The sequence below is a fragment of the Mobula birostris genome, chromosome 30, assembly GCF_030028105.1.
Source record: "Mobula birostris isolate sMobBir1 chromosome 30, sMobBir1.hap1, whole genome shotgun sequence".
Taxonomy (NCBI): domain Eukaryota; kingdom Metazoa; phylum Chordata; class Chondrichthyes; order Myliobatiformes; family Myliobatidae; genus Mobula; species Mobula birostris.
In genome coordinates, this window is record NC_092399.1 from 1,639,550 (window position 1) to 1,662,848 (window position 23,299).

The following is a 23,299-nucleotide window of genomic DNA, read 5'->3' on the forward strand; positions in this document are numbered from 1 at the left end:
TATCACATGATAGTGCCATGTTGTATGCGATTCACATATTTTTACAAGTAACTGATCATGAATTATTTAGACGAACCAAACTGGTTAATCAATATATTTACAATATTACTCAAATATTAATACACAACAAAGGTTGCATATGGTGATATATACGTACTTTGATAATAAACTTGCTTTGAACTTTAAAGCTCTGACAGTGTTATCAACAATAACGCATCAGTACAGGTGCCTTGCACTATTAAGGCTAAGCAGAACTCCTTGGTAAGGTGGATTGAAAGAATTTAATTATGTTAAGAATCCATTGACCCATTGTGCTCAGTGAAAAACCAGTCCACTTAATCCTTTGCTAGTACTACTTCCTGATGAATACAATGGATTCTGGTTAATTGTGACACATCGGGACCAGTACATTTTGGTCCAATTAAGCAGCTTGGCCTAATTAGTTGAAGTTTCAGAGAAATGGTTAAAAAGGGAGAAACTACCATTTAACTGAGTAACAAATTATGCATTTAAATGAAATACAGAATAAATTATAGTTTTAAGAATACTGCTACAGCACTGCATTAGTTCCTAATATTTATCGACAGAGGAATTTATCCAGTGTACACTGCCGTGTTCTTTTGATTGACTGTAAATGAATAAAGTCAACACAGACACCTACTGCAGATAATGGACTCCCTTCATACAATGCTTTCAATGAGTGCATCCTCCTAATCTTCGTTTTCATTGTAACATTCAAGATGATTGTCAATACCTTCAAATTCTTCATAGATCCTAACTTGTTGAAGTAGTAAAATAATTTCATTTTCTCTCCCAGCCTTTTTCTGAGAACTCTAGGCCAAATGCTTGAAACCACAGTGAACAAAACAGTTCTGAATTGTCTTCCTGCTTATTTCTCACCAACTATTAATGCCAAAAATCACGGCTTTTTGAACACAAATGCATGCAACTGACGCTATTAAAAACAGTGCGCTCTAAGCACAGCGTAATGTCTAATGGCCAAACAAGTGCACACAACTGGTGCTAGTTAGAAGCTGTTCGGTAACAGTCTCCTATCCCGATTAAGTGACATAGAATCCCAAATAAATGAAGGGAATCACAGCTGTTTTCTCAGTTTTTGTTCTTTAAGAGTTGTCCCGAAGAAGTGCTCCCCGATTAGCCAATGGCCCAATTAACCGGAATCTGCTGTATTTATGTTTTGATTATGCTTCAGCGTGTGGTGGACTAAGTTTCCATAGTATTTTCTGGTAGGATGTTCCATGACCTACAATACTGTGCAAAAGTCACAGGCACACATATATAGCTAGGGTGCCTAAGACTTTTGCACAGTACTGTATCTGTCAACGTGAAGTGGAGAGAGAATTTGTAAATCTGGCAGAAGCAAGGGATATTGGAAATGGAGATGATGGAGTGCCACGGGAAGTGTGTGGTTCAGGTGGCGGAGAGGAGTGCCAGGACGGGGGTTGATGCAGGTGCAGACACATCCAGCCCTGAGACCACCAGACAAAGTCATTTTATTCCAAACAATTGGTGGATTGATCATTACAGACTGTCTCTGTTGCTTCCTGCTCCCTCCCCTCTCCCTTCCTCTTTTCCCAACCATGATTCCCCTCTCTTTGCTCAATTCCCATTCTCAGTCCTCAATAAAGACCCATTATCAGACTCAGGTTTGCTATCTCTCACATGTCATGAAGTTTTTTTTTCCAGCAGCAGTGCAGTGCAATACATAAAATTACTACAGTACTGAGCAGAAGTCTTGGGCACCTTCGAGATATATATACACACATACATACACACGCACACACGCGCGTGCCTAGGACTTGCAGAGTACTATGTGTAACTTGAGTAGAAATTCGTTAATTTTTTGACGTCATTCTTCTGTTTGTGAACTGGAGCAATGATCTGTGTTTCATGAGGAAACTTCTGGAAAAGCATTTATTTGATAGCCTGTTGACAGTAATGTTTTTATAATTGCAGTTTTGGACAGGAAATTGTCTGTGAGACAGAGCAGAGCTGAACTGGTTAAGAAGGGAGTGTTGAAAGAGATTCCTGAACAAGGCAAGTATGATGTGTGCAGAGTGATCAGAGATTTAATCAAATAGTCAAATCAAATCATGAAGTTGGTTCCCTTCTCCCTATTAAACCCTTTGAGGAATATCTTGATGTGGTGTTGTCACCAGGATCTATTTAATTAAAATAGTGTTGGACTTGAGAACATTTCCTAATCTGTAAAAAGTACCCAGCTCATTGTAGAGTTGGGCAGGTATATGGGCCAAGATTTCTAAACTTTGTCATACCAGCACTGCTATACATTAGTCAGTGACATCAGATAAGTTGAGGGCAGTAAATGAAACGCAACAGATGAATGAATTTTATATGTGCGTGTTACACAAAATACGTACAGTTTGTAACTATCCACACCTGGTGACAACAATAGTTGCAGTTCCTTTAACAAGTATGCTCGTGCTTTCACACTTCAAGCTTTCAGTCAGGATGATTACTGCGAATCGGCCAATAACCCAAATTAAATAAAGCTAAAGCCAATGCCTTAGTGTGATATTGTCTTCACTTGAAGTGTCAGCTTGGTTCTGGCAGGAGAAGTGGCTTTCAGGGGCTGGTTAAAATGTGGAATTTGGCATGGTTGACATTGATCTGATTCAGGCCAATCCGGATACAGATATGAAGGTGGATGGATTAATAAATGATGGCGGGGTTCATTGAAGTAGGTGGAAGGTGTTTTACATGGTACCTAAATTCTTTCTTCTTCAAAGCTCCTCAGCACTGAGCACTTCTGTTAGATTTCGTAACCTTCCTTGTTATCATGAGAACCACTGGGGCTTGAGTTCAAGTTTATTGCCATTCAACCATACACATTTAAACAGATAAACAAAACATCGTTCCTCTGGGGCCAAAGTGCAAAACATAGTACATTTAGTATAGTCACACACAGCACATAGAGTTATGATCCAGCAAGTATAGTCACAATATAATATTAGCACAAGTCTTGGACTGACATGACCTGAAGATTAACAGGTTGACGTAAAGTGCAAAGTACACGTTTATGTAAGACAGTATAATGTTATTGGCACTATTATAATAAAATAGGCAGTCATATAAATATGTGAAACAGCAGCAATAAAAGATAAAAAAAAAAATTGATGGGTTGATCAGTGACCAGAGTATTTACACAGAGTATATACAGTATGTGGGCTGGGTGACAGCAGGGTGTTCTCTGTGTAAATGACACACACAAAATGCTGAAGGAACTCAGCAGGCCAGGCAGCATCTATAGAAAAGAGTACAGTCGACATTTTCGGCTGAGACGTGCCATGCTGAAGGGTGAACGTTGTTTGAAAGAAACAGCACAGACAAAAATGGCTTCATGGCAGCTTCTGTTCTGGAAATTTCTGAGCCCATTATTCCAACATTGAATTTTGACACTTTCAGGTTGCACATTATTTCCATAAAGGCCAACAGCTTTATATTAAAACGAAAACATGCGATGAGCTTGCCAAATGCTTTCAAGATTCATGCATTTTCAAAGAATGTATTAATTATACAACCTTGAGATTTGCTTGCTCACAGGTAGCCACAAAGCAAGAAACATGAAGAACCCAATTAAAGAAAAAGAAAAATAAAAGACCAACACTCGATGTGCAAGAGAAAGAAAACAAATTAAAATCGTGCAAACAATTGAAGTGAGGAACAACGTCATTCCAAACCGAAATTGAGTCCTCAAGCTCAGACACTGGAGCAGCCTGGAGTAGGCGCAAAGCCTCACTTATTAGCTCATCATATTAGCGGGCATGGAGCACAGCAGCCAGGACAGTCTTTATAGCCGTAGCGCCATGGAGAGAGGAGTGACCATCGCGGAGAATGAGTGAAATCAGCTCTCATCCCATCTGACACCCCATCATTTTAGTCTGTCTGGGCCAGCGTTTGAATTGACCCAATGATGGAACAGCAAAAGGCTCCGGTGCCCTGGAGAGAGAAGTGAAGATCACAGAGAGTGAATTAAATCAGCTCTTGCCCCCAGTACGGACCAGCATTTAAATTGTCTAAACAGTGAATCGTACCTCGCACTAGGACTGATTCAGCTGCAGCAAAAGCCTCCAGGCCTAGACCACATCGCCCAGTGACTCGCTCTGGGCCCAGATTCCGTCACCCAGCCTGAACCCACTTTCAAGCTCTTTAGATCATCTCAGCACCTAGAATGTTCCATCCTCACACCCGGCCAGTTGAACAAGCATTAGATCCTCTCTGCCCTGGGCCCCACTTCTTTCTGTGGTCCAGAGTGATACAGCCTTGCACCCGGGCCAGTTGAACGAGCATCAGAACTCCTTCTGCAACACTCCACAAACTCGGCTCACCCAATGAAATCGCCTCACCATTGATTGCCCCTTTGCTGTCTGCGGCAATAATTTATCACAATTTACCACAGGAAAGGTAGTTTTAGTTGGATTTCTCATCTTTTTGACTACCAGAAGCTGTCGCACATGTTCGAAAGCACCATCTTAACTGGAAGTTACTTCACAGGATTCTTGAAAATTATGATGGTTCTTGATAGGGTGAATATAATCGTTGTGTGAATCCAAAGTCAATAAGTCTACCAAAAAACCTTTTCCCAGAGCGTAGCTAGAATGTGGAACTGACTATCAAAAGGAAGAGGTGAAGTGTGTATTTAACACAAAGCCATGTCAGTACATGATGGTGAAAGAAATAAGGAATGTATTTATTTAGGAGTCTTCTTTAAAGAATACCAGCTAGATGTGTTTCTTACTGATGATTCAGTGTCACCCTGTGAAGATGAGGCTCAAGACTGAGGTGACGTCCATCTGTAGATCCAAGTGGGAGTTTTCATTTTTAACCATGTTGTCTGGTTATGGAAGTTTGACTATTAGAACAAAAGAAATCAGAATCAGGTTTAATATCACTTACATCATGAATTTTGTTATTTTGCTGCAGAAATACATTGTAATACATAAAAATAAAAACTATAGATTACAATAATTTTACAGTTGCAAGAAAAAGTTGTGAACCCTTTGCAATTAGCTGTTTTTTTTGCATAAATTACTCATAAGATTGGTCTGATCTTCATCTAGGTCACAATAATAGTCACTTCATTTTGTGTGTGTTACCCTTATCAATTTGTCGATTGTTTTATTTCATTTAAGGGGTGCACAGCCAAGAAGGGCCAAAAAGCCTGTTTCTGTGCTGTAGTTTTTCTCTGGTTTCTATGGTGCAGATTCACAGGATGAGTAATTACCCAAGTTACCCAAGAAGTGACCTACCTTTTTAAACCAGTGTAAATACGCCCACAATGCTGTTAAGGTGGGAATTCTAGGATTTTGACAGTGGCAAATGGATAGATTTTGTATATTAAGCTTCTGAAGAACTTGTGTTTAGAGGCTTGTATTAATCTAAAGTATAGATCTATATATGATTTTAGCACAAAGGGAAGTTACCAGTAAAAATATTCAGAAGAGGATCTTGGTGCTCACAAAGCATTTTCAATGGCTTTGACATGTAATTTTCTGCACTTAATGGGATTTTTGCGACTCCTGTCATTCTGAGTATTTTCTTAATAAGCAAAGTGTATCAACATACCAACCTAACCCCTTGCATTTTCAAAATGTACAATTTTAGAAGGGACAGGATCTGTCATATCTAGCTAATGTATTCACAACAGAGACATTAATCTTTTAAAATAAAATTGGGTCAGTAGCTAGGATTTTAAAGTAAGTAAATATTTTGCAAACTTGGCAAGCTTGCCCTGAAAATTTGTTTTATGCAAAATAAGCTTTTACATGATCTATTTTATCAGTTTATTTGTATATAGTTTGTGGCAATCTTCAAGTGGAACATTATAGCATAAATAGGCTAGAAATTGTTTCCAGTAGACTGTAAACATTTGTAAAGTACTAAAGGGGGCAGTTATTTTTACACTGCATCTGGTGTTTCATCACTTGCACACCTTGAGTCAGTTCAGATTGGTAGCAACTTCTCCACAATCTCCATTAGCCTAAAACTTTGATAAACTTGAATATATCATTGATGAAGAGTTTATTGACTGTTTGTGTCATGGCCTGGTATGGAAACACCAATACCCTTGAACAGAAAACCTAACAAATAGTAGTGGATACAGCGCACTCCATCACGGATAAAGCCCTTCTATATCTACACGAAATGCTGTCGCAGCAGTGCAGCCTCCATCATCGGGGACATCCGCTCTCCAGGTCATACTGTCTTCATGCTGCTGCCATCAGGAAGGTGCACAGGAGCCTTAGGATTCACATCATGAGGCTCTTGAATCAGAGTGGATATTTGCTCAATTTCGTTCACCCCATCACTGAAATGTTCCCACATCCTATGGACTCACTTTGAAGGAATCTTCATCTCATGTTTTCGATATTTGTTGCTTATTTATATTTTTTTTCTTTCCGTATTTGCGCGGTTTGCTGTCTTTTGCACATTGGTTGTTCATCTGTTGAGTACGGTCTTTCATTGATTCTTTAATGCTTCTTAGATTTACTGTATATGCCCACAAGAAAATGAATCTCAGGATTGAAGATGGTGACATATGTGTACTTTGGTAATAAGTTTACTTTGTTATGATGTGGAATGTGCTGCCTGAAAAGCCGGTGAAAACAAGTGCTTGGTAATTTTCTAAAGGAAATTGGACAAGTATTTCAAAAGGGAATTGAGTTGCTTGAAAAGAGCAGGTGAATGTGATTAATTGGATACCTCTCTGAATCTTCACTGATGCGTTGAAGGAAACAGCTGTATTCTGTGTTGCAACTTGTGCAATTGGGATTTCAAAGCCAACAATTAATTTTTAAAAAATTTTCACATCATGGTTGCAGCTTGCAATGGAAAATTAGAATCTAGTTCTAGTCCCACTTGCCTGCGTAACTGGTTCGGATGAGATGCAGCCCCATCTGTCAAGTTGTTTGTTAATCAGTAAACTTGTGTCTGTGATGTTGTAGTAAATACTTTAATATTGGTTTTAAAGCACTTTTTAAATATATGCCAGTTCTCAGAATGACTTGGTGTCATTTGCAAGACGGGCATTTATCTTCAATCCCTGAATGCCCCTTGAGAAGGTGGTGTAGCTGGTGGACCAATGCAGTTCTGTATGATGAAGGTCCACTCATAATGCAGAATTGGTTGTGATTCAGCAATGCTGAAGGGATTTCTGAAATGTTTTCCTCTTCGTGTTCGTTAGTGTATCAAGAAAGGACTAGTACTTAGTAGTGAAGTAGTTACCTCTGTCAACACATTATAGCCAAGTTGGGTTACATGCCATTCTTCATTGAAAAAATGTGATTCTGTTATTTCAAGATATTTTTTGAATCACTCTTGGAATGGGTTCAGTACTTGCTTTAATTAGTGAGGGAGGTTGAACTAGAATTTAAAAGAAAGGACATTTAATTGACAGGTAGCAGGAGAGTTTGGGATTCACAATCATCCTCTCATGCTAGGATATCAGCCATATAGGGGCAGGATGAGGTAATCTCTTTACTTAGGGTGATGAATGTTAAAAATTCTCCAGCTCAAGATGGTGGATTCTTAATTTGTTGAATACAGTGAGGAAAAAGATTGTTGACATTCAGAAGTGAAGTGATGGTGAGACATGGGGACATTGCGTCAAGTTTCAGGGGACAAGATCTAGGACGGAGATGAGGAGAAATTGTTTTTTCCCAGAGGGTGGTGAATCTGTGGAATTCTCTGCCCAGGGAAGCAGTTGAGGCTTCCTCACTAAATATATTTAAGAAACAGTTAGATAGGTTTTTACATAGTAAGGGAATTAAGGGTTATGGGGAAAAGGCAGGTAGGTGGAGCTGAGTTTATAGACAGATCAGCCATGATCTTATTGAATGGCGGGGCAGGCTCGATGGGCTGGATAGCCTACTCCTGATCCTATTTATGTTCTTATGTTTAGTGAAATTGAGGTAGAAATGTATTTGTGATTGATCCGATTGAGCAGCTGGTGTACTCATACTCTTGTATTGACCAGCTGAAGACAATTTGATGCAGGTGAATGAGGGGAAAGGTGCATCAGTAGGTGTTCTAACAACATACGAAAATGGAGAAGGTGCATTGAAGAGGAATGAATGTTGTCCATTCCCTTCAAAGTATGAATGGAGTTTATTCTTACTCTGGATATCCCTGTTGTAAATATTAATAGTTGCCAGCCTGTTAATTTAGTCACACACTTTGGATGTGAATACAGTTCCTCACACAATATAATCGTTTTAGAGTTTTCAGGAATTAAATGTTATTCTTCTGACATTGCTTTCAGAAACTAGAGAAGTGGTAAAGGATTGTTCTTTGAAAATTGAGATTTTGCTCCTTAGCTTGAACATATTTGTGATACAAATCTGGAGGAGCCTGCTTGGCAAGTTTTGCCCTTCTCACTTCTAGGGTCTGTTCAATTTCCAGTTGTCAGTAAAAAAATAGAGTTTTGTGAATGAAGATGGATGTGACAGATGACCAATGGCAAGAGTGTGGTAAGAGAGATTTGAAAGCATTATGTCCATAAGACCGGTTTGTTGTATCCGGTTGGTTACATGCCCTCCAATACGAAAATTGTAGAAGGAACATAAGTATCCCATTCAATAAGATTGTAGCGAATCTGAAATTCCTCTAATCTATTTTCCTGTCCTTTTCCCATAACCCTCAATACATTCACTGGTAAGGAACCTATCTAGCCTTGAAGCTACTGATGAATTTTGACACAATCTCCAGCTCTTCTCTCCGCGGTATGGAATTCCAAAGGCACTCAAACCAAAGTAGAAGTTCTTCCTAATCTGGGTCCTATTCTGAGACAATGGCCTCTGGACCCTCCCCGTAAATGAAAACTTAATTTCAGTATCAAAAAGTGTAGGTGACAAAGAATCTTGCATCGTGATATCGTTCTTTAAATGAATAGAATCCCAAAACATTTTCCCTTCTACGACACCCCAATGTACCACGGATCATTCTTTAAACTGGGGGTGGTACTGTAGCATAACAGTTAGTGCAATCACTCTATTATACCAGCAATCACCAATTGGGGTTCGATTCCTGCTGCCGCCTGTAGGAGTGGGTTTCCTCTGGGTGCTCCAGTTTCCTCCCACATTCCAAAGATGTACCAGTTCGGGCTAGTGAGTTGTGGGCATATTATGTTGGCATCAGAAGCATGGCTACATTTGTGAGATGCCCACAGCACAATCCTTGCTGGTTTGATTTGATGGAAAGTACCCATTTTACTGTATGCTTCGATGTGCATGTGACAAATAATGCTATTCTTTCTCTTGTAAAATAATGTCGTTCTTTAAACAGGGGAACCAGAATTATTCCTAGCACTGCAAATTGGCAGTTAGTGTATCTCAAAGTGATGGGATAGAGGCTGAATTTTCTGGGTCAACTTAATGCCTGGCTACTGAAAAGATTCTGTGTGATCACACCTTGCTTTCCGCACCAATTCCACCACTGGTTGAATCGAGGGAAATTCGTGCTCAATGCTTTATGGATGAAGAAATGTTCATGGTGGTTATCCATCATAAATGCCAGAACTTATCTGTAGGCATTTTAAAGAGAAGTGATTGCGGTGGAAGGAAGCCTCTGTCATTTAATGGATCACAGTGAGGGGAGTAAAGGTAGAGATTTATGAGTTGTGGTACGATGAAGACTGCCAAGCAGGTAAAAATGCTTCATGGAGCTAAAAGATGAAGGCTGATTGAGAAAGCTTATGTAATGAAAGGAGGAGGTAGCAGGGCAGCATTGTGTCCTTGGCTACACAACTATTGTGGGCAGTAACAGTTATGTTGAGAGAACAGGTTTGCATTAAGACATGTCTCTGACTGGACTAGAATATCATTGCTTCAAGTTTATAGAGAGAAAACAGTATGAACTGTGCAAGACAGGAATTTGGTATGAACTGTGCAGAACGGGGAGATGAGCATTCAAGGCATTGTTTCTCTGCTATCCTAGAAAATTATTATTCCTGCCACCTCCCTCTCTACTTCCTTCTACAAACACTGCAAATTATACTGCTTTACATAGGTGTTCATTTTAAATTGTATTGGCTTCCTCCATCCTCCAGAGACACATTCCAGATTATAACTTGCAATGAAAGATAAAAATTCTGTTCAGTTCTATTCTGGAATTTCTGCCGGTTAATGTTTCCACTGGCTCTTGACCTTCCTACCATTGTGGGGGGGAGGGGGAGAAAATTATCTCAATATCTTTGTCAAACATAGAGTTCTTTCTTTCCCGTTTTGCAGATGGAGAAATTAACAGCAAACCCGCCCAGAACAGTACACTAAAGAATGGTCACACCATCCCCTTGGGTGAGTTGGCCACCTCAAAGGAGCCAGAAGCAGCGGCTGGAGCTGAAAAGAGACCAAGCATTTCAAAAACTTCACAGAATGGTGAGGAGGAAATGGTGAGCTCTTCTGAAGAGCCCCTAAAGACAAAAGGTAAGAAATCAAAACCGTGTAGAGACTTTTTAAAATTAAGGCCATAAGACAATAGACATAGGGGCAGAATGAGACCACTCAGCCGCTTGAGTCTGCTCCACCATTCCATCATGGGTGATTTATTATCCTTCTCAACCCCATTCTCCTACTAATCAAGAACCTATAAACCTCCTCTTTAAATATACCCAATTACTTGGCTTCCATCACTGTCTGTGGCAATGAATTCTGCATATTCACTCCCATTAGCTGAAGAAATTCCTCCTCATCACTGTTCTAAATGGGCGACCCTCTATTCTGAGGAGGTACTCTCTGGTCCTTGACCTCCCCACTATTAGAAATACCCTTTCCATGTTTACTCTATCTAGGCCTTGCAATATTCGATAGGTTTTAATGAGATTCTCTCTCTACCCCCCCCGACCCCCCCCACCGCCATTCTTCTAAACTCCAGTGAGTACAGGTCCAGAGCCATCACATGGTCCTTTCAATTCCTAGAATCATTCTCATGATCCTCCTCTGGACCCTGTGCAAGGCATTATGCTTTTTCTGTTTTGGTCTCTAAATGTGCTTCAGTACTATGTGATGTACTGTGCTGTGGAGTGAATGGACAGATAGAGGGAAAATATTTATCATTTGCAGAAGAAAGTAGTTAAGTTTATAAGTAAATCAATGTAATCCTCCTTCTTTCCCACCATAAGGAACACGAAAACAGGGTAGGTAGGTCCTGTTGAAGAACTGAGCATGTCTCCTGAAGGGCACATCATTGTGGTTTTATAAATCAGTTTTTGTTTGTGCTATAGTTCAAAGGATTGAGAGCAAAGTACATACGCACATGCTCTGTAATTTTAGTGACAAACCATTCTTTTCTAAGTACTGTTGAGTTTATATTTGTATTTATCGTGCTTGCCATCCCTCATATTCTTGCCTGATATGTCTACTTTCATTCCTATTACCCAGCAGAGGTTCTGGAGCGACGACCATACTCAGAATTGGAGCCCATGCGTGAGCAGAAACAGGCTTTGCTTCCTCCCAAAAGACCTGTGTCAGCTCCCAATCTGGAAGCAGGCGAGGGGCAAGTGAAAGATTCTGGAGTCAGTATGACTAGCGCCAAGGATGTCTCCCCTATTATCTCATCCTTCTCGACTTCATGTTCCATAACTACCTCCAGTGTCACTGAATCATTGGCTGCTACTACAAATACTACCACCACCGTATCAAGTGCATCTGTTTCCTCGACTACCACGGCCCCTGCTAAGCAACCTCCCATCCCACCTCCAAAACCCAACCGAAATAGTAATCCTTTATTTGGTGAGTCAAGGAATGCAACTGCATGGCACACTTTATATTAAAAAGTGAAGGTAGAATTTCTGTAGATGCTGACAATCCAGAGCAATACACACACAAAATACTGGAAGAACTCTGCAGCTCATTTAGCAAATATAGGGGGGAATAAACAGTCCTGATTAAGGGCTTGGCCCAAATTGTTGACGCTTATTCCCCTCCATATATGCTACCTGGCCTGCTGAGTTCTTCCAGTATTTTATGTGTATTGTAAGGCATTATAAATGTCACTTACCTCCATCATTCCCTCTAATTATTTTTTTACAGCTGTGCAGATGAACCATTGTTCTGAGCACTGCCTGAAAACTGAGCAGGATTACTTCAGTTACTGCGTGGCCACGCACCAGCAGTTTAAAGTAAAAATATTTACCTCTTTACTGATTTGTGAATGTAAGAAGATACTTTGCCAAGTGTTTATTGAAAGCTAATGTGATGGTCAGATTGTCCAAATCATGCACTCTGTTGATCACCGAAGATGAGGCAGCACATTATTTTGACTGCGACTCACACAAAATGCCGGAGGAACTCAACAGGCCAGGTAGCATCAAGGGAGAAGAGTAAACAATTGACGTTTCGGACCAAGACCCTTCTTCAGGATTGAAACGCCAACTGTTTATTCATTTTCATAGATGCTGCCTGATCGCTGAGTTCCTCCAGCATTTTTAGTGTGTTGTTTGGATTTCTAGCATCTGCAGACTTTCTTATGTTTGTGACATTATTTTGACTATTTGAAATGGAATTGAATCTCTGCTTTGAACTTAATGAAGGGAGAACCTTGACTGAATATTATCTGATTGCAGTGGATATTTTCTCTTGAAAGGTTAGGATGGATTACCATAAGATTACTTTCAACGAAAGGCAGAACTTGGTACATGAGGGTTTGATGTATTCTCTGAACAACATTCTTTCATAATTTAATATTAAAATAAGGAAAAAGATATTAAAATAAATAATCATAAGTGATTGAGATGCATATTATCCACCTTGTCAGTTTGTTATTTTAGATGTTGGCTGAGTGGAAAAAGAAGCCTATAGTTTTATTGTTCAATCTTGGTGGTGTTAGGTGAAAGTAACTGAACATCAAGTGATGAGAACATTTGTTTTAGAAAAGTAAGCACTTAACATAAATTTTTAAATGGATTTGAAAAGTTAAGGCAGGATTGTAATAATGGGAGCTTCAGTGATGATTGTTCGTGTGGAAGTTGCGGTAACATCTGGGCAAGGATGACTGCAGCAGTGTATAGTCAAACCCATAAAAGGGAGACCATTGAAGTGAAACCACTGGGGGCAATCTCTTGCTTACTGGTGACATAGTTGAGAATGACTATGGCACTAGGTAACCAACCTAGAAGAACATGGCTTTCCTTTACCCAGTAGGGGAGCTGGAGACAGATGAATAATGGGAGAATGTGAAACACACCCAACAACTAAGGGACAGTTGTTTTACTGACTTCAAAATAATCATTGGTTGTTAGCTTGAATTTTCGGTTGACTTTTAACACCTCTATTTTGAATAGCGAATGATCTTGCAAGTCAGTATTCAAATATATACAACTTACCAAATGGTCAATATCTGTACTTGATAAGCCAATTTTATATAAAAATAATAGTTTTCTGTCCTCCTGGCTTCAGAACAGTGTGGGTGACAGGGGCCATGCTATTCTTCTTGTGCACAAGTAAAATAATATGTTTGAGCGACAATATAATTCTGATTGAGTGTAGTTCAAGGACGAGCAAATTGAATAATAAGTTGCCTTCGGTCTTTGCTTTTAATGGACAAGGAAGATACCGTAACTTCTTTGAATTAATGAAATAACTTCTCTCTGTGTCCTTATATAGTAGTGTTACTCAGTTTTGAAATTTATTGTTCCTCTGATGTCATAAATTTAGCGTCTGCGCATATCTCATGGTAGTGTAGGAGCTTGGGCTGCGAAGGTGTGCATTATTGAAGGTTATCCTGTGTTCTTTCAAGACAATCTTAAATGTAGGAAATCGAGAAGAGGAATGTCCAACCTTGCACTAAACAAATTAATGCAATATTTCATTCTAGGACGAGGGAGATGTCTTTCTTTTTTAAAGAAAGGGGCTTCCCTTCCTCCACTATCAACTCTGCTCTTAAACGCATCTCCCCCATTTCACGTAAATCTGCTCTCACTCCATCCTCCCGCCACCCCACTAGGAATAGGGTTCCCCTGGTCCGACATATTATTCTCCGTAACTTCCGCCACCTCCAACGGGATCCCACCACTAAGCACATCTTTCCCTCCCCCCCCCTGCATTCCGCAGGGATCACTCCCTACGCAAATCCCTTGTCCATTCGTCCCCCCCATCCCTCCCCACTGATCTCCCTCCTGGCACTTATCCGTGTAAGCGGAACAAGTGCTACACATGCCCTTACACTTCCTCCCTTACCACCATTCAGGGCCCCAAACAGTCCTTCCAGGTGAGGCAACACTTCACCTGTGAGTCGACTGGGGTGATGTACTGCATCCAGTGCTCCCGATGTGGCCTTTTATATATTGGCGAGACCCGACGCAGACTGGGAGACCGCTTTGCTGAACATCTACGCTCTGTCCGCCAGAGAAAGCAGGATCTCCCAGTGGCCACACATTTTAATTCCACATCCCATTCCCATTCTGACATGTCTATCCACGGCCTCCTCTACTGTAAAGATGAAGCCACACTCAGGTTGGAGGAACAACACCTTATATTCCGTCTGGGTAGCCTCCAACCTGATGGCATGAACATCGACTTCTCTAACTTCTGCTAAGGCCCCACCTCCCCCTCGTACCCCATCTGTTACTTATTTTTATGCACACATTCTTTCTCTCACTCTCCTTTTTCTCCCTCTGTCCCTCTGAATATACCTCTTGCCAATCCTCTGGGTCCCCCCCCCCCTTGTCTTTCTTCCCGGACCTCCTGTCCCATGATCCTCTCGTATCCCCTTTTGCCTATCACCTGTCCAGCTCTTGGCTCTATCCCTCCCCCTCCTGTCTTCTCCTATCATTTTGGATCTCCCCCTCCCCCTCCAACTTTCAAATCCCTTACTCACTCTTCCTTCAGTTAGTCCTGACAAAGGGTCTCAGCCTGAAACGTCAACTGCACCTCTTCCTACAGATGCTGCCTGGCCTGCTGCGTTCACCAGCAACTTTGATGTGTGTTGCTTGAATTTCCAGCATCTGCAGTATTCCTGTTGTTTAATGCAATATTTAATACTTTCATACCCTATCCACTGTTGCCTGACTTTGGATAGATAACTTTGTCCAGGTAAACATTGTAAAACTATTGCCTTGTTGTTTGTTTCACACACAAGGTCTTATGATGTTCTTATTGGGACAATGCTTGTGTTTCTATAGTGCTGCATTGTTTTTAATGGGTGAATTTTGGAGCACCAACTCAATTTACAATATTCTGTTTCAGCGGAACTTAGTCAAGTCATGACCCCTGGCTTAGCTTTGCCAGGTAAGCATTCGCCACCAGTGCCACACAAGAGGATAAGCTTCAACCCACCCGTGACCGAGCCAAATAACACTACCCAAAGCTCAAGTGAGAGCAAGGAGAGAGTACAGTTACCAACAAAAGTACCAACGTCAGTGCACGCACCTGTGTCATCACCATCATTGCCTTCGCGGCCACCTTCTGCTCCAGAACCCGCTCCTCGACAGTCCCTTCCACCAAGACCAGTAGTCAAACTCATTCCTCCCACATTGACGTTCAGTCATGCCAACGTACAACATGAGAAAGAACCAGATCCTTCACCTGATGGCCACTCTGACGCGGAGCTCCTTCCGAATCGCCAGTCCCAAGTTCCTTTGCACATAATGATCCAACAGGCACTCTGTAGCCCTCGACCTGTCATCACAGCAGCTGATGCCTCAAATACAGCAAAATCACAGCTTTTTGAGACAGCCTTCGAAGATGCCAATAAGAATCGAGGGTTGCAAGTCACCCTGGAAAAGTTAAAATGGTAAGTGTGGATTTTCATTTAGTAACTGGTGTGCAATTTTAATTTTCTGTTTCTCAAGGTGAGAAAGAGGAATCTCATTAAAACCTACCAGTTACTGAAAGGCCCAGAAAGACTGGATGTGAACAGGATCTTTCCATTAGAAGGAAAGTCTAGGATCCAAGGCAGAGCCTCAGATTAAAGTTGAAAAGAGGAATTTATTAAGACAACTGGTGAATATGTGGAATTTTGTACACACAGAAGGATGTAAGGCCAGGTTATTCAACAGATAGTCTTGTTTAGTAAGGGGGAGAAAGCTGGAAAATGGGGTTTAAATATCAATTGTGACTGAATGGTGGAACAGACTTGATGGACCAAATGGCCTGCTTCTGCTCTGATATCTTAAGGTCAAAGTCAACCAATATATGAACTGTACATTTTTCATGACTGTAGCCTCAACGTTCTAAGTTTTGGTTTGGTTGCATGCAGCAGAACAGTTTCCTATGTTCTTCCCCAACCTTGAAAGTATCTCAATCCCTGCCATCATAAAGTTTCTCCAAACCCAACATATCACTCAAGCAGTCACAACTGTGTGAGTACTGCTGTTAACTGGTCCCAAGTGAGGTGGCATCTTGTGAGCTTTTGCCCATTTGAAGAGATTCTGGAAATTGGGTCCTGACTGATGCATTTATACAAGCAGGGAAAGAGTAATCAAATGATTCTTCAATTATTTGAGGATATTGTTGCCAGGATTCATGGATCTTTGCATAATGCACTAATGACAGCACAGTAAGGCAGTGATTAGCACATCAAATTACAGTGCCACTGGTGATCGGTGATTAGGGTTCAATTTCTGTGCTGTCGGTAGGGAGTTTGAACGTTCTCCCCAAGACTGCGTGGGTTTCCTCTGGGTGCTTCAGTTTCCTCTCACATTCCAAAGACGTACAGTTAGGGTTCGAGAGTTGTGGGTATCCTATGTTGGTGCCAGAACTGTGGCAACACTTGTGGGCTACCCAGCACAGTCCTTGTTGATGTGATTTGACACAAATGATGCATTTCACTGTATGTTTTGATGTACATGTGACAAATTAATTTTATTTATGAAGATACTAAATGCAATTAACCCTGATCATCTGGTTTGCACTTTCTAAACCGAAGTGTATAGCATTTGACAAATAGAAAACCAGTGATTAAAGTGTATTAACAGCAGAGAAGCACAGCTCAAACAGTTGTTGCCATGGTATCAGCAGTCTGAGTTCAAACCTGACCTTGGGCTGGTGTTTGCATGCTCTTCCTGTCACCGTTTGGGTTTTCTCAAGGCCATAGATGCACAGAACTGGGCCCCTAAGCCCATGACAGACATGACACCTGTTTTACTCATTTATGCCTGGTTGTCTGAACGAGGACTGCATGCTTCTAATTCTTTCCACGCTAGCTCTGCCAGTATGGTCCAGATGTACTCTGGTTTTGTCCCTCATCTCATAGTTGTGAATGATTGGAAAGTAAAGATACCACGGAGTATGATAGGATGTAGGAGAATTTGAGAGAAATTGCTTGGACGATATGTTACAGGGAAAATTTAATGATGGAATGGGATTGTCAGGCATAGACTTAGTATGTTGAACATGTGACTGGTGTTACAAGAAAATATCAAAATATGGATTTTGAGTACAGACAGATGGAAAAATGATGAGATTAGAGAAGGAGATGTGGAAGGTGATAGGGTGGAATTCAACCATAGACCATAAGCCATGGGAGCAGAATTAGTCCATTCAGCCCATCAAGCTTGCTGTGCCATTCCACCATGGCTGATTCATTTTCCCTTTCAGTCCCAGTCTCCTGCCTTCTCCCTATAACCTTTGACACACTTACTAATCAAGCCTCAGCTTTAAATATACCTAATGACTTGGCCTCAACAGCTGTCAGTGGAAATGAATTCTACAGATTGACCACCCTCTGGTTAATGAAATTCCTCCTCATCTCTATCCTAAAGGGACGTCCATCTATTCTGAGTCTGTGCCCTCTGGTCTCAGGCTACCCTACTATAGGAATTATCCTTTCCACATCTAGGCCTTTCAACATTTGATAATTTTCAGTGAGGAGGTTCCATAGATTCACCATGCTCTGGCTCTGGAACGGATTGTGCGGTTGGCTTGCTTCAATGCAATACTTGGAAGTTATTGTTTTCATGTTAAACTTAATCTAATCAGTCTCTGTTGTTCAATTGTTCTGTTGTTCTATTAGTCTGTTGTTTCCCATGGAACGCACTCATCATACCTTTCTTTAACCTTCTATATTACAACCTGATCACCAGTCCCTCTGATGATGAGAATACAGAAGATGAAGAGGAGGAGGAGGAGGAGGAACAGACAGAAGAGAGGTTCGAGGAACAGAATGATAGAGCATTAGTTTCAACAGTCGTTATCATACCAGAGCTCGTGAGACAGGATGAAGACACGAGTGATTCCGATGATGATGGCCCAATACTGTACAGGGATGACAATGATGAGGATGAGGAAGATGATTATCCCAGTATGTATTTAATTCACTAACTTAAATTATGTACCTGCAAAACAATTGTGTAAAATCCACCTTTTTGATCAACCGGAAAAAACATTGAAAAGTAGGAAGCATCATATTAGTATAGAATCCTGCGTCTAACTCCAGCTTCGTGAATGAAATGTGACCTTTCACAGATTTAATGTGCCTTGCCTGAAATTGTGGTCTAGATTTTTACTTAAATATTTTGGTAAAGTGGATTGTTTCCACTAAGGATCATATGTAAGAATGTAGTTACAGTATTTTTTTTTGAGTAATAGTATAGATACCTTGTCTTCCTAAACATTCTCTTGTCAAAATTGTGCATAGATTCATTGGCCAATAAGGTAAAGCGAAAAGATACTTTGGCTCTTAAACTGAGCAACAGACCTACGAAGCAGGAGCTTATAGAGAAGAATATACTACCTCGCCAATCTGATCAGGAGAGGCTTGAGATTCGACAGCAGATTGGAACAGCTCTCATCAGGTAGGGTATCATCTGAATGTCTGATAGGGAACACTGCTTCTCCTCTTTGAATTCTTTCTGTGCTCTGACATGATGCATGCATGCTGATTGAATGGATGTTAGGCTACAGAGTGTATTGTGCTATCATTGTTGTTCAGTGGCTAGTTCTTCTACCTTTGAGCTGAAATTTGGCTCAAGTCCCATTTCAGTGTTCTGAAACATTCACTACCCAGGCCAAGATTTCGTGAGCAGTACTGAGGGAATACTGCATTACTGGAAATACCATCACTTGAATGTAAAAGCCTGTCAGTTCTCTCAGATAAATGTAAAAGATCCATGTACAATCAAACAGAATATCCAATTTTGTATTTTCTTATCCTGTGTTGTAAACATTATTTACCTGTTGACTAGCCATGCTAAAAATAAGTAGGTTATCAGTTATTATCTTCATGCTCTTTGGAGGAGCATACTGTACATCTATAAGACCGTGAGACAGAGGAGTAGAATTAGGTCATTTGACCCATTAGGTCTGCTCCATCATTCCGTCACGGCTGATTTATTCTTCCTCTTAACCTGATTCTCCTGCCATCTCCCTGTAACCTTTGACACCCTGACTAATCAAGAACCTGTCAACCTCCACTTTAAGTATACCCAATAACTTGGCCTACACAGCCATCTGTAGCAAGAACCACTCTCTGACCAAAGAAATATCTTATCTTTGTTTTAAAGGGCTATCTTTCTATTCTGAGGCTGTGTCCTTTGGTCCTGGACTCTTCCACAACCCACTCTATCTAGACCTTTCTGTGTTAGACAGGTTTTAAGGAGATTCTCCACTCCCCCAGCCCCCATCTGAACTCCATCGAATACAAGCCCAGAGAAATCAACGCTCCTCATACATTAACATTTTCATTCCCAGAATTGTCCTTGTGAACCTCTTCTGGACCTTCTCCAAAGCCAGCACATTCTTGCTTAGAGAAGGGGTGCAAAACTGCTCAGAGTACTCCAAGTGTGGTCTGGCCATTGCCTTATAAAGCTTCAGCATTACATCCTTGCTTTTCCATTCTAGTCCTCTCAAGATGAATGCTATTGTCACATTTACCTTCCTCACCACCGACTCAATTTGCAAATTAACCTTTAGGGAATCCGTGGCTATTTTATCCTTCCAGGAAAACAGTGGCTGAACATACTCCATTGGCTGATGAGTGTCTAGAATATCCTGAGGTAGACAAAACTATACTACAGATTCAAGACCTTTTTTTAAGTGTGAATTCTGAATCCACTGGCAGCATTATTGTATTATCAGCACTGCCATTGCTTTTTAATACTGAACTAAATTTAGACAACCTGACCCAGTAATAATTTGTCCTCCATTCCATCAGGCGTCTGAGTCAAAGGCCAACTGCAGAAGAACTGGAGCAAAGGAATATTCTTAAAAGTTAGTATATTTTATATTCTTCTATCTCCAAATGTAAATTTCATTCAAACTGTAATAAAAGTAAGCTGTTATGGTTTTAATTCTTACTGGTTACTTAACTTTATAAAGCAAGCTAGTGCTTGTGGAGAAATTTGGATAGTTTAAGATTTTTGAAATTTCTGAAATGTATCCTTGGGAATAGCCTTAGAGATGCTTCCCAAACTCAGGACCACCATGTCCGTAAGGCATAGGATCAGAATCAGGCCATTTTGCCCCATGGAGTCTACTCTGTTCATTCATGGCTGATTTATTTTTGCTTTCAACCCCATTCTCCTGCATTTTCCCAATTGTTCTAAGTGGATGTCTTCTATTCCGAGCTGTGCCTTGTGGTCCTACACTCCCCCACCATGGGAAATATCTTCTCCACATCCATTCTCCTCAGTTTGGGAACAAAATATGACTGACGATGCAAGGATGATTCTTGGAAACAATCAAAATGATGCAGGGGAGGGAGGAGCAACTGAGCGAAAATGACAGTATTGATTAAAGCTGGTAAAACCCTCTGGATTCATAAAGCTAACCCTCAGGGTAATCTGTGTATAAAAATGCCCATGACTATAATGTCTATTGTGTCACTCAATGTACTGCATATGATATTGACTTTTCTAATCTCAGCTTGAGTAATGGAACAGATGAAATAATTGTTTTTCTTTAACATTTACAGAAAAAGATGAAGAACAGGAGCGGGCAGAGAAACGGGAAATCAAGAGACGGCTCACTAGAAAGGTACCCGACTATCAAATGGGCAATTTATAGTTTGTTGGATGCAGGTCTGCATTAACAACAAATCAAATGGAATGAGTTTGTGGCCTTTTACCTCAACCAAAAATAGGTGTACAACAAAACGAGAAACTTCCTTGTAAGGTATGCTTGCATAACAGATGTTGAGACTAGGAATGGGAACAGTCGAATCTTTCCAGAGTTTTGAACGAAGCTGCGGGGAAAGGGTGATCGGGATTATCATGTTCCAAAATTGTATAGATCTAGACTGGTTCTTCCAGATCAGAGGGTAGGAAATGTGACCCCACTATACAAAGAAAGAAGGGAGAGACTAAGTGAGCTACCAACTTGTTCACCTGCTGTTAGTGGTTGAAAAAAATGTTGGCATCTATAAGAAAGAATGTGTGATATTAAAATGCTAAGAAAATAAAAATATGACTCAGAAAATTTATGAAAGGTAATTCATGTTTGATGAATCTATTACAGTTGATAAAAATGAAGCAATAGGTGTATTTTTGAATTTTCAGAAGGCTCAATAAGGTCTCATAAAGAAGGTGACTGAACAAAGAGCATGTGGAAATTGGGGTACTGTACTAAGTAGAATGGGTTACGAGCTGGTTAAGAAAGCAAAGGATAGGAATAAACATGTCCTTCTGGAGCTTGTAGGTTTTGACTAGTTGGGTAACATAAGGATTGATACTTAAATCCAACTACACTCAATCCATATAAACAAATGTCAAGTATGATAAGGTTTGCTGATGGCAGGAACCTTAAGTGTGAGTGTGAGTAGTGACGAGGCTTCAGGAAAGTAGACAAAGTGAACACGTGGGTGGAAGCATGCCAGAAGATTACAAGAAAGGAAAATGTGATAGAAAAATGGTAAATGTGCTATTCATCTTAAATAGTGAGAGATTAGGAGATGATGATGTTCAAAGGGAGCTGGTGTCCTTGTAGACAAAAGCTGACAACCTGGTATAACAGGTAGTTAAAGGTAGATGCTGTGCTGTCCTTACCTGAGAAGATGTATACTTGCTAGAGGGAGTACAACAAAGATTCATCTAACAAGTTCCTCAAAATTGAATGTAAAGTTTATTGTCAGAGTAAGTAACATCACCACACACGATCCTGAGATTTTTTTCCTGCAGGCACACTCAGCAAATCTATGGGACGGTAACTAAACAGGGTCAATGGACAACAAACTGTGTAGATATAAATAAATAGCAATAAATAATGAGCATGAAATAACAAGACAGAAGGGACTTTAAATCAGTGTAATTATCCCCTTTTGTTCAAGAGCCTAATAGTTGACGGATAGTAACTGTTCTTGAACTTGGTGGTCCTAGTATGGTAGGTTTATGAGGAAAAATTCAGTAAACTGGACACACAGTTTTTAGAGTTTAGAAATTGACAGATTGAAATGTACAGTATTCTCAGGGTAAATGCAGGGATAATGTTTTCCATAGTTGAATGTCAAACTAAGGATCAGAGGACCAAATTTAGGGATATGCTATTTAAAACCGAAAGGAGGAGAAATAAATCTTTGTCAGAGGACTAGTGATTCAATCATTGATCACATTCAATGCAGAAATGATTGGTTTCTGTATGTTAGAGGAATAAGGGATATAGATATAGGATAAGAATGTGCTGCTGAGATAGATTAGCCACTATCACTACATACTGGAGCAGGCTCAAATGGCCAATTGGCCTAGTCTTATTTACATTCTCTTTTACTGCTCTTTGATCTTCAACAAAAAAAGGGGGTGCACAGAGGTGAGTGACTCTTCTCATTCATAGTCATAGAAAAGTATAGCACAGAAATGGGCCCTTCATCCCATCTAGTCTGTGCCAAACCATTTAGACAACCTACACCAGGACAATAGGCCTCCATACTCCTACCATCAATATACCTATCGAAACTTCTCTTAAGCATTGAAATTGAGCTTGCACACTCCTGTCTGCATTTCTAAAATAGTTTATTTGTTCTTCCCAGTTTAAGAATTCTGGACTGTGACATATTGGCAAATAGTGTATGTTAGGAAAGTTCTTTTGATTCCTACCACAAGTCTTCATGGCAGATACAGTATATTGTTCACTGTGATCTCTGATAAACAGCTCAGTGAAAGACCCACCGTGGCAGAACTCCAGGCAAGAAAAATCCTGCGATTCCATGAATACGTTGAAGTAACAGATGCCCATGACTATGATCGACGTGCTGATAAACCTTGGACAAAACTGACACCAGCAGATAAGGTAGTGAAAATGGTATCGTTAGCTGTGATATTGTCTATATTTCACTAGGAACTTGGACTAATGCTAATTATTGCATTTAGAATTGGTGTGAATTCTATATTTTAATT

At 40.4% G+C, this 23,299-nt stretch overlaps 1 protein-coding gene across 11 annotated transcripts in view; it reads left to right on the top strand.

Annotated features, from left to right (window-relative positions):
- LOC140190445 (phosphatase and actin regulator 4-like) overlaps positions 1 to 23,299 on the top strand; it is a 190,225-nt gene that overhangs the window by 161,677 nt on the left and 5,249 nt on the right. For 9 of the 11 annotated variants that reach the window (XM_072247041.1, XM_072247045.1, XM_072247040.1 and 6 more), the window contains 9 exons: positions 1,978 to 2,058; positions 10,269 to 10,463; positions 11,418 to 11,768; positions 15,222 to 15,768; positions 18,059 to 18,276; positions 18,613 to 18,769; positions 20,128 to 20,183; positions 20,887 to 20,948; positions 23,055 to 23,192. In XM_072247041.1, the coding sequence (XP_072103142.1) occupies positions 1,978 to 2,058; positions 10,269 to 10,463; positions 11,418 to 11,768; positions 15,222 to 15,768; positions 18,059 to 18,276; positions 18,613 to 18,769; positions 20,128 to 20,183; positions 20,887 to 20,948; positions 23,055 to 23,192 (1,805 nt within the window). The remainder of the gene's footprint in view (positions 1 to 1,977; positions 2,059 to 10,268; positions 10,464 to 11,417; positions 11,769 to 15,221; positions 15,769 to 18,058; positions 18,277 to 18,612; positions 18,770 to 20,127; positions 20,184 to 20,886; positions 20,949 to 23,054; positions 23,193 to 23,299) is intronic. The other 2 variants (XM_072247038.1, XM_072247048.1) reach the window with 2 other exon arrangements.